We start from the raw sequence: 12572 nt of genomic DNA, 5'->3' as shown, positions 1-12572 counted from the left end.
TCTTGGCTGTGTGCTTAGGGTCATTGTCCTGCTAAAAGATGAACAGTTACCCCAGTCTGAGGTCAAGAGCACTCTGGAGCAGGTTTTCATCCAGGATGTCTCAGTACATTGCTGCATTCATCTTTTCCTCTATCCTGACTAGTCTCCCAGTTCCTGCTGCTTAAAAACATCCCCACCACAATGCTTCACTGTAGGGATGGTATTGGCCTGGTGATGAGTGGTGCCTGGTTTCCTCCAAACCAAGTGCTTGGCATTCACACCAAAGAGTTAAATCTTTGTCTCATCAGACCAGATAATTTTGGTTCTCATGGTTTGAGAGTCCTTCAGGTGCATTTTGGCAAACTCCAGGTGGGCTGCCATGTGCTTTTTACTAAGAAGTGGCTTCCGTCTGGCCACTCTACCATACAGGCCTGATTGGTGGATTGCTGCAGAGATGGTTGTCCTTCTGGAAGGTTCGGCTCTCTTCAAAGAGGAATGCTGTAGCTCTGACAGAGTGACCATCGGGTTCTTGGTCACCTCCCTGACTAGGGTCCTTTTCCCCCAATTGCTCAGTTTAGATGGCCGGCCAACTCAAGGAAGAGTCCTGGTGGTTCTGAATTTCTTCCATTTATGTATGATAGAGGCCACTGTGCTCATTGGGACCTTCAATGCAGCAGATATTTTTCTGTATCCTTACCCAGATTGTGTGTTGAGACAATCCTGTCTCGGGGGTCTACAGACAATACCTTGGACTTCATGCTTGGTTTGTGCTCTGACATGCACTGTCAAGTGTGGGACCTTATATAGACAGGTGTATGCCTTTCAAAATCATGTCCAATCAACTGAATTTACCACTGTTGGACTCCAATTAAGCTGTAGGAACATCTTAAGGATGATCAGTGGAAACAGGATGCACCTGCGCTCAATTTTTAGCTTCATGGCAAAGGCCATGAAAACTTATGTACATGTGACTTCTTCTTTTTTTTTAATTATTATTAAACTTGCAAGAATATAAAAAATAAAATGTACACGTTGTCATTAAGTATTGTGTGTAGAATTTTTAGGGACAAAAATGAATATATTCCATGTTGGAATATGGCTGTAACATAACAAAATGTGGAAAAAGTGAAGCGCTGTGAATACTTTCCAGATGCACTGTATATTATAGCTATCTTTCAGCATATACACACAAAAGTATTCCTAAAATTAAATACACAATGGAGAATTAATGAAATACAAAGTTAATATTGCAACAGAATTACCACACATTATAAGTTTTGAACAGGAAACTCACTTCTGTGTTAGTTTAGCAATATTGATGTCTATTGAACCATAATGTATTATCTCTATTATATGTAAACATTTTATCTATTGTGTAAATGATTTTGAAATTATCTTTATAAAGTGAACAAGTTTGTAACTTACGTCTGTTTGTATGCTTAGATAACAGAGAGAAAGAATGAATGAAAGGTTTGTTTATATTGATAATGCAGTACAGGGAACTGGATGATCTATTAGTATTTAGTGATTAACACATAATGGTGGGCTATGTGACATGGAGGTCAATAGATGTGTATTACTTTGGCGGTATAGAACCAGAACCAAGAAATTGCGCAAGTCGCTCTTATGAATTTCTAGTTGGGATGCATTAGCATTGCAACTGGGATCCCTTGTTTAAGGTTGGCGAGGTATGTTCTGTAAATCAATGCCTCTTAAGTAAATCTGATTTGTGCATATTATTCGACCTGACTAGAAAGGCTGAACAGTTGCAAATTAAATTATAGCTCCATAATTAGATTAGTTATTAATAAAATCAAAAGGTATGGTATCATAATTATGGCAGGGAGGCAAAAACACAGTCTCCTATTTTATATATATATATATATATATATATATATATATATATACAGTCAGGTCCATAAATATTGGGACATTGACAGAATTTTCAGATTTTGGCATCTATTCACCACCACAATGGCTTAGAAATGAAACAAACAAGATGTGCTTTAACTGCAGACTTTCAGATTTAATTGAGGGTAATTACATCCAAATCAGGTGGACGGTGTAGGAATTACAACAGTTTCAATATGTGCCTCCCACTTTTAAGGGGCCAAAAGTAATGGGACTATCAACTTAAAAGCTATTTCATGGACAGGTGTGGGCTATTCCCTCATTATTTCATTATCAATTAAGCAGGTAAAAGGTCTGGAGTTGATTCTAGGTGTGACATTTGCATTTTGAATCAGTTGCAGTCAACTCTCAATATGAGATCCAAATAGCTGTCACTATCAGTGAAGCAAGCCATCATTAGGTTGAAAAATCAAAACAAATGAATCAGAGAGATAGCAAAAACATTAGGTGTGGCCAAATCAACTGTTTGAAACATTCTTAAAAAGCAAAGAGCACACCGGAGATCTCAGCAACACCAAAAGACCTGGAAGACCACGGAAAACAACTGTGGTGGATGACAAAAGAATTATTTCCCTGGTGAAAAAAAAACCCTTCACAACAGTTGGCCAAATCAAGAACACTCTCCAGGAGGTAGGTGTATATGTGTCAAAGTCAACAATCAAGAGAAGACTTCACAAGAGTGAATATAGAGGGTTCACCACAAGATGCAAACCATTGGTGAGCCACAAAAACAGGAAGACCAGATTAGAGTTTGCCAAACAACATCTAAAAAAGCCATTACAGTTCTGGAACAACATCCTATTGACAGATGAGACAAAGATAAACTTGTACCAGAGTGATGGGAAGAGAAGAGAAGGAAAGGAACTGCTCATGATCCAAAACATACCACCTCATCAGTGAAGCATGGTGGTGGTAGTGTCATGGCGTGGGCATGTATGGCTGCCAATGGAACTGGTTCCCTTGTATTTATTGATGATGTGACTGCTGACAAAAGCAGCAGAATGAATTCTGAAGTGTTTTGGGCAATATTATATGCTCATATTCAGTCAAATGCTTCAGAACTCATTGGACAGCGCTTCACAGTACAGATGGACAATGACCCAAAGCATACTGCAAAAGCAACCAAAGAGTTTTGTATGGCTAAAAAGTGGAATGTTATACAATGGCCAAGTCAATCCCCTGACCTGAATCCGATTGAGCATGCATTTCACTTGATGAAGACAAAACTGAAGGGAAAATGCCCCAAGAACAAGCAGGAACTGAAGACATTTGCAGTAGAGGCCTGGCAGAGCATCACCAGGGATGAAACCCAGCGTCTGGTGATGTCTATGCGTTCCAGACTTCAGGCTGTAATTGTCTGCCAAGGATTTGCAACAAAGTATTAAAAAGTGAAAGTTAGATTTAGGATTGTTTAGTTTGTCCAATTACTTTTGGCCTCTTAAAAAGTGGGAGGCACATATAGAAACCGTTGTAATTCCTAGACCGTTCACCTGATTTGGATGTAATTACCCTCAAATTAAATCTGAAAGTTTGCAGTTAAATCACATCTTGTTTGTTTCATTTCTAAGCCATTGTGGTGGTGAATAGAGGACAAAATCAGAAAATTCAGTCAATGTCCCAATATTTATGGTCCTGACTATATATATATATATATATATATATATATATATATATGTATATATTAAATGTGTGTATATGTATATATATACATATATATATATATATATATATATATATGTATATATATACATATACACACATTTAATGTCCTTGTTTTAGATCCTACACAACAACACCCCCTCCACTGCCTCCCCACATTACACATCCCTCAGCTATAAGTGAGTCCAAACATCTTGCCCTTTTTTGTGGTACAGAAGTGCAACCTGCTGGTATTTTTGAAAAAGCAAACAATTAAATGGTTTACCCAAGCGCTGAGCACAAATAGAAAAAAGACCAGCAGCAGCAGAGAGATGGCTGCTACCACCTAAATAGCAAAGGAATCCAAAATTATTACAAAAGGATCCCTCTTCGCAACCTGGGACTCCTATCCATAGGGAAGGAGCAGGGGTGTGGGAGTAAATCCATCTTAAAATTGTGAATGCTCCCACAGTCAATTTCTGTAAACATTGTATTTTCAGTGTTTGATGAATTTAGGTTCCCATACTAGTGTATGGGGACTGCGGGCCAGATCAGGAGTGAAAGGTAAGCAGCAGATATTTAGGATATCTCGTGCGTTACCTTTACAATGAATTGCCTGATACTTAATTTCTACAAAAGTTGGTAAAAATGTTAATTTTCACCTACTTTACTTATGAAGAAATTTAGTGAAGATTAATATGGCCCTTACTGTTGAAAAGCCTAAATAATGAAATATATTACCATATGCATTCTGTATGTTTTAATTAATATAATAACTAATAAAACAAATGTACTTTGAAGTGCTATAACACCCTAAATAACATTTTTACACTGCAGGTTAAATATTGTAAAGTTGATTTAAAAGACCTGAGAGCAGTATTGCACAGTAAATCGCTATATAGACAATTTACAGAAAACTAGTGTAGCAAAACTTTTCTTGCTTCACTTTCATACCTGGGTAATGCCAGACTTGATGTGAGCTGTTATCCACAGGCAGCTTCTTGTCAACCATTACATTCACTGGGCTGAAACCATTTATATCCGTCATTTCTTCACTACTGTTGATATTTTCTATAGACAATGATAAAAATAAACTGTTATATGTAATAAAAGAAAGTATTGTTACAAAGAATACACAATTCTGAATATAGGGCTATTAAAGAGTCAGGGAAATTATTATATTATATAATATTGAGGTAAAGTTTTATATGACATGATCCAAAGAGAATAAAATAAATAATTTCTTCCTGCTTATATCAACAAATATTCTCCTGTTGGATAATACTTCTGTAACAAGATATTCTTCAACTGCTACAGTATACTATATATAGTATAGTATATACAGGAATATTCAACAAGCATGATACAGTTACCAACATCTGAAACCCGACAAGGGACTTAAGATAGGTGTTGAAATACTGATGCCTATCTTAATCCTGACGCCGAAACGCAGAAGGATGGCTGCCTGAATGAGGTAAGTTTGGGGCACCCCTTGTTTTAGCTGCGGGCGGGGAGAATTAGGTTTAGGGAGTGTAGCAGGGTTAGGGTTAGGCACCCATAGGAGGAAGGGTTAGGGTTAGGCACCCCAAGTGGGAGGTTAGGGAAAGGCTCCTCCCCAAGAGAGGTTAGGGATAGGCACCCCCTGGGAGGGTTAGGTTTAGCGTGCGGTAGGGGGGTTTATAGTTACCCACCCCCAATGGGAGGTTAGGGATAGGCACTAGGGGGGAGGTTAGAGTTAGGCACCATTAAGGGAGGGTTAGGGTTAGGGGTGGATAGGGTACTCACCTGCCCTATCGGTATCTTCTCACTTCGGGCTGCTGGCATCTGGATATGAAGCGATGGCTATATGGCCAACAAGCTACCCCCCTCAGCTGTTGTAGAACTACACATTTCAGCATGCCCTGCCACTGTTTTAGCATGCATAATAACAAAACTGTGACAGGGCATGCTGAAATGTGTAGTTCCATATCAGCTGGAGGACCGCAAGTTGAATGCAATACTGCAATGTAAATACTTTCACTATATAATAGCAAAGTCAAATGTATACTAATACTAAAGCTGCTGTTTACACATATTGAGACTTTCATGATGAAACCATATTTTAACCATATTTTATTATTTTGCTACAGTATCTATCCATACAACTGAAAATAAGAATTTGGCAATTTTAATAACCTTTATTTACATATCTCCAACATATTCTGCAACACTTTAGAGCCAAGTTTAAACATTCACAGTCCCTGCCCCAGCGAAGTTTACAGTCTAAGGAAAATACCTATTAAAATGGGAAATAAGCTCTTTCTCCTGCAGAAATGGCTGCTTTTACTGGAGTTGGGGTTTATTCCAACTTACTTGTCAAGAATAAACAAAGTCAAACCACCCTTCTGGGTACAACATTACAGAAAGGTTTTATTATTGTGGGACATGTACTCATTGTAGTACACACAGTTTGACAACCAAAAAATACCCAATTTTACCTCTATTGTCACAAAAAAATCTTATGAAGTTAGAGAGCATATTAGATGCCAAAGAAAGGGGGTCATTTATCTCATCATTTGTCCCTGCGGGTTGCAATATGTGGGGAGGACATTTAGAACCCTAAAAACAAGAATAGGGGAACACATGGGATATGTCAGGAGAGGTCTAGAAACCCACAACTTGTCAAGATATTTCAAAGAGGTGCACAACCAAAACACCACAGAGTTAGAATATATAGGTAATCAAATTGGTCCCACCAAACTGGAGAGGATGGGATTATGAGAAAAAAATCAATAAAGAAGAGCTGAAGTGGATTTTCTTGTTGAAAACATTAAGACCCCTAGGACTGAACATTGATAATGAGATAAAATCAGTAATAACGGGTTAAATCAGATCGTTAACATACGATCTGATTATGCCTGCTATAATGCGATAATGAGCATCATTTGGAAATCCTGTAATTAAAGCATCATTCCTTATCCTAGACACCTGTTCTCCACTATCTTTTTTAGAGAGGATATAAACACGTTTAAGTTTTAGAACGACTTTAGTTATCAGTGAATCAAACATCAATAGATTATGTTTATTAAGGCACTAGAATAACAATGTTATTTAAACATATTACAGAATCAAGGATCCATTATAACTAAAAGGTGGACCTTTTTTTCTTCCTTTTTTCTTCTTTTCAATTTCTTGATTTAACATCATTTGTCATCTTCACAATTTTACCAATACATCTAGGTCTTCATTCTGTAGATTATGCCATCACATCAACCATATTATATATATATATATATATATATATATATATATATCATACACATACATACATACATACATACATACATACATACAGTCAGGTCCATAAATATTGGGACATTGACAGTATTTTCAGATTTTGGCCTCTATTCACCACCACAATGGTTTTGAAGTGAAACAAACAAGATGTGCTTTAACTGCAGACTTTCAGATTTAATTTGAGGGTAATTACATCCAAATCGTGTGAACGGTGTAGGAATTACAACAGTTTCAATATGTGCCTCCCACATTTTAACGGGCCAAAAGTAATGGGACTATCAACTCAAAAGCTATTTCATGGACAGGTGTGGGCTATTCCCTCATTATTTCATTATCAATTAAGCAGGTAAAAGGTCAGGAGTTGATTCTAGGTGTGACATTTGCATTTGTAATCAGTTGCAGTCAACTCTCAATATGAGATCCAAATAGCTGTCACTATCAGTGAAGCAAGCAATCATTAGCCTGAAAAATCAAAACAAACCCATCAGAGAGATAGCAAAAACATTAGGTGTGGCCAAATCAACTGTTTGGAACATTCTTAAAAAGAAAGAACGCACCGGAGAGCTCAGCAACACCAAAAGACCCGGAAGACCAGGAAAACAACCGTGGTGGATGACAAAAGAATTATTTCCATGGTGAAGAAAAAACCTTTCACAACAGTTGGCCAAATCAAAAACACTCTCCAGGAGGTAGATGTATATGTGTCAAAGGCAACAATGAAGAGAAGACTTCACAAGAGTGAATATAGAGGGTTCACCACAAGATGCAAACCATTGGTGAGCCACAATAACAAGACGACCAGATTAGAGTTTGCCAAACAACATCTAAAAAAGCCATTACAGTTCTGGAACAACATCCTATTGACAGATGAGACAAAGATCAACTTGTACCAAAGTGATGGGAAGAGAAAAGAAGGAAAGGAACTGCTCATGATCCAAAACATACCACCTCATCAGTGAAGCATGGTGGTGGTAGTGTCATGGCGTGGGCATGTATGGCTGCCAATGGAACTGGTTCCCTTGTATTTATTGATGATGTGACTGCTGACAAAAGCAGCAGAATGAATTCTGAAGTGTTTCGGGCAATATTATATGCTCATATTCAGTCAAATGCTTCAGAACTCATTGGACAGCGCTTCACAGTACAGATGGACAATGACCCGAAGCATACTGCAAAAGCAACCAAAGAGTTTTTTAAGGCTAAAAAGTGGAATGTTATGCAATGGCCAAGCCAATCCCCTGACCTGAATCCGATTGAGCATGCATTTCACTTGATGAAGACAAAACTGAAGGGAAAATGCCCCAAGAACAAGCAGGAACTGAAGACATTTGCAGTAGAGGCCTGGCAGAGCATCACCAGGGATGAAACCCAGCGTCTGGTGATGTCTATGCGTTCCAGACTTCAGGCTGTAATAGCCTGCAAAGGATTTGCAACAAAGTATTAAAAAGTGAAAGTTAGATTTAGGATTGTTTAGTTTGTCCCATTACTTTTGGCCCCTTAAAAAGTGGGAGGCACATATAGAAACCGTTGTAATTCCTACACCGTTCACCTGATTTGGATGTAATTACCCTCAAATTAAATCTGAATGTCTGCAGTTATATCACATCTTGTTTGTTTCATTTCAAAGCCATTGTGGTGGTGAATAGAGGACAAAATATGAAAATTCTGTCAATGTCCCAATATTTATGGACCTGACTGTATGTATATATATATAATAGTATTATTTTATATATTGATATGTATTCCAATGAATCAATGTATGTGCTTGTCCAGCACAGAGACCGACATGCTGAACTTTAAGACACCAATAAACTTTCTCCGAACAGCAGGAGGGTATGTTACTTTCCCTCTCCCAAACACACCCACTTACAGATGTCATGAATACAAGGTACTAATTTACACAAACTACTTTGGATATTATTCACTCCTTGACGAAGACCCGTAAGGGTCGATACGCATAGGAGCACACATCACAAAGAACATATGTTTATACCTCAGCAGAGGGAACCCACAAGCAGCTAAAGCAAGAATACAGAGACCGCTATTAGTGGGAGATGTGGTTCTTCCCATTGATCCATCTGTGTTCACATGACCAACGAGACCCGGAAGTATCAGCGGCTGTGTGGCGAAAGGCAGTAGGTGCAGGACGGTGCCTGCTGTGAAGAAGGAGGAAGAAGGAGTCAGACAGGATCAGACGCCCTCTAACAGTACCCATTCATTGCATAATTTCACATGATCAGGACTGTTTATCTGAGGAGATTAAGATACCTGAAGATCCCCCCATTCTGTTATAACACCCCCCGTTTTTTGTTATATATATTTGTTCTTGTACCTGAGAACATTGAACATCATACCAGTTCTATTTGATTTTTATTTTTCTCCTATATCCATTTTATTATATATATTTTTATTTTATTTTTTGGCAAATATTTTCTCTAGAAACATCTCCAGCACTTGTATTGTGTTATTGTGATCAAAATTATAAGTAAAGTTTTCTTTGAGTTCAACATATCCTCATTTGTTATTACTTCCTACCAAGACACTCATATTGGGGCTCTAGTTTTAACCATTAACAAATGAACATTTTAGTTCTAGAGGAGCAACTTGCAATCCACCCTTCTTACTAACCTTAAAATACCATTGTTTACACCATCAAATTTCAGGTGCAATTTGTCAACTCTGTAGAGCCTTATTTTTTATTAAAGGCTACCACCAGTGATGGATACTGAATGGCCTATATATATATATATATATATATATATATATATATATATATATATATATATATATATTTGGTGTGGATTAGAGCTTGAGAAACTGCTTTATATTGTCCATTATTATTGTATCTGTATGCTGAGATTGTGAATTCCAATTTCAATATAAATAAATACATATTAAATAACCTTTGTCCAAAGCATAGTCTGTCTTTCCTTTTATTCCCCCATCGCCCCACCTCTCCTCTCATTTTTTCTCTTTCTCTTCTCTTTCTTGGTTTTCATGTCTCTTTTATCGTCTTTTTTTTCCTCTGGCCTTCTGTATCTCTCTTTCAAACCTCCATGTGTTTCTACCAGCCTCCAAATACATTTAGGATCCCTGTAGAGCTGTTTGGCTGAAGCAATATAGGAGTCTTGACACAGTTATATTGATAAGTGCATAATGTGCATGGTATGACATGTACCCGCACCAATGGGATTGACATCATTTTTATCATCAGTTTTATTATATTTATTTTATACTTTCTTTTTAATAACAGAGTAACTAAAGACCCATTCTGTATTACTGTACATGTGTAAACCAACAATGCCTGTTGTAACCAAGAGCTCTTACTGCTGCCAATTTGTGTTGCTGAGCTGCCTCTGTGACATTTATTTCAGAACTCAGGATAAAACTGGATTTTTTTCATCTTTGCAAAAATATCAGCAAAATAAAATATACGTTATCATCCTTGGTTAATAAGATGTCTATGTTCTCTATCACACAAAATGCATAAAATTGATATAATTGTTTTTTTTTGCGAGTATACTGTTAATCTGCCAGATGGGAGAAATTTGGCCAAAAAGTCCACGAATACTTTCAATATTTTTGTTTCTCTTTTGTACAACAGGTTTGTAAATACTGTGAAATTGCAGCACATTAGTAAAAAATATAATGGATCTAATGACTGTTAATAACCTCCTCACTCCATAGTGCAATGCAAGGAGGATAATTTCCCAAAATGGTGCAAGTGAAATTCTATAATTGAGTCTATGGAGTAGATTTACTAAAGCTTCTAAAAATGAAACGTGGTGGTGCTGCCCATAGCAACCAGTCAGATTATACTGTAGCTATCAATTCTCTATTGCATTCTAGAAAATTAGATACAGATTCTGATTGATTGCCTTGGTCAACACCACCACTTATTTTTAATAGCTTTAATAAATCTTACAACTATGTGTTTGTGGCTAGTGTACATTTAACAAATTAACATATTTGATGCAAGTCAATAGCACACCATTAGTTATGCTCTTCATTTCAAAAATCAGACTGATGCTTTTGTGCTTTGATTGGTAAACATCCATGACAAAGATTATTATTATGGGCAAACACTGGGGAGGTGTTCTGGTTTCCTAGAAACCTCCCTACCCAGTCCCCACCATGACCATAAAAAATATAACACAATTTTACTAGTGCTGCATGTTATCCTAAGTATCACAAATTAAATAATTAGCACCACTAGTGGATCTTTTAACTAGAGATGTGCGCCAGACCATTTTTGCTGGTTTTGGTTCTAATTCGTCGTCCGGTTTTGGTTTTGCCAAACCGCTGTGACTAGTTTTGGTTTTAGTTTTGTATTTTTTTTTACAAAATTTGCCAAAAAATGCAAAAAAAAAATCACATAATTTGCCTTTTTTGTTCCTAGAGTATTATTAACCTTGATCACATTAAATTCCACTGATTTCCAGTAAATTTTGACCACCTCACAGCTCACAATATTGTTTTCATCCAGCATTGAGTTAGCTGGCTGATTAAGCTAAGTGACAGCAGTGGGTGGCACAAACATGTGGCAGTTCAGCTTCAAACATGGCACATGGCTCACACTGCATGGAGTCAGAGGGCTTATATATGCATGTGAACAAAGCACACTAGGGTAAAGTGCACCAAACAGTACAAACAACAAAAGATCTGTATTTTTTATTTTTTAACTTCACAGCTGGGTTAAAAACTGCATGGAGTCACAGGGCTTATATATGCATAGGAAGAAAGCACTGTAGGGTAAAGTGCACCAAACAGTACAAACAATAGAAGGAAGAATATTTACAACTTTGTAGCAATTCAAAATAGTTTTATTTTATTATGTACGTGAATAATATTGCATAGGGGTTCAGGGCACACAGGTTGTGCAAACTTTAAAAGTTAATATAATCAATTTTTTTAAACATTTTTAAATTTTACATTTTTTTTACTTTTTTTTTGCAATGGACAGTGACAATACACAATGCAGTGCTGCTTGTGAACAGCAACTTCGGCTAGGCACAGCACAGCCAAGTTACAGCACAGTACAGCGCAGCAAACAGCAGCATGCCCCTATACACATTGACTATACCAGAGGTTCCCAAACACGGTCCTCAAGGTTCCCCAACAGGTCCGGTTTTAGTGATATCCATGGTTGAGCACAGGTAGTTAAAGCAAATTGACTGAGGTACTAATTAAGTCACCTGTGCTCAACCACAGATATGTCTAAAACCTGAACTGTTGGGGAGCCTTGATGACCAGCATTTGGAAACCTCTGGACAATACAGAGCACAGCTTGTGAGTCTGGAAACAGCACAGCCAATTTACAGCAGAGTACAGCGCAGCATACAGCAGCATACCCTGGCCTATACACATTGACTATATAAAGCACAACTTGTGAGTCTGGACACAGCACAACCAATACAGCAAAGTACAGCACAGCATACAGCAGCATACCCTGGCCTATACACATTGACTATATAGAGCACAACTTGTGAGTCTGGACACAGCACAACCAATACAGCAAAGTACAGCACAGCATACAGCAGCATGCCCCTACAGTAGAGGTAGGCAATAAGTGGCCCTCCAGCTGTTGATGAACTACAAATCCCAGCATGCATTGAATTTTTTTAGCATGGCCAAATAGTAAAACTGTGCCAGGGCATGCTGGGATGTGTAGTTTTACAACATCTGGGGGGCCACTTATTGCCAACCCCTACCTATACATACTGACTATACAGGTCACAGCCACTTGTGAGTCTGGACACAACAAAGCC

The 12572-nt window shown here is 37.7% G+C and overlaps 1 protein-coding gene across 1 annotated transcript in view; it reads right to left on the bottom strand.

Annotated features, from left to right (window-relative positions):
• LOC148514772 (uncharacterized) overlaps positions 1–12572 on the bottom strand; it is a 299637-nt gene that overhangs the window by 121244 nt on the left and 165821 nt on the right. The window contains exon 6 of the mRNA XM_088481004.1: positions 4483–4599. Coding sequence (XP_088337130.1) covers positions 4483–4599 — 117 coding nt within the window. The remainder of the gene's footprint in view (positions 1–4482; positions 4600–12572) is intronic.

The sequence above is a fragment of the Taudactylus pleione genome, unplaced genomic scaffold, assembly GCF_031769625.1.
Source record: "Taudactylus pleione unplaced genomic scaffold, aTauple2 ptg000259l, whole genome shotgun sequence".
NCBI lineage: Eukaryota > Metazoa > Chordata > Amphibia > Anura > Myobatrachidae > Taudactylus > Taudactylus pleione.
Note: the sequence above shows the minus strand (reverse complement) of the source record. Positions and strands in the feature narration are given on the sequence as shown.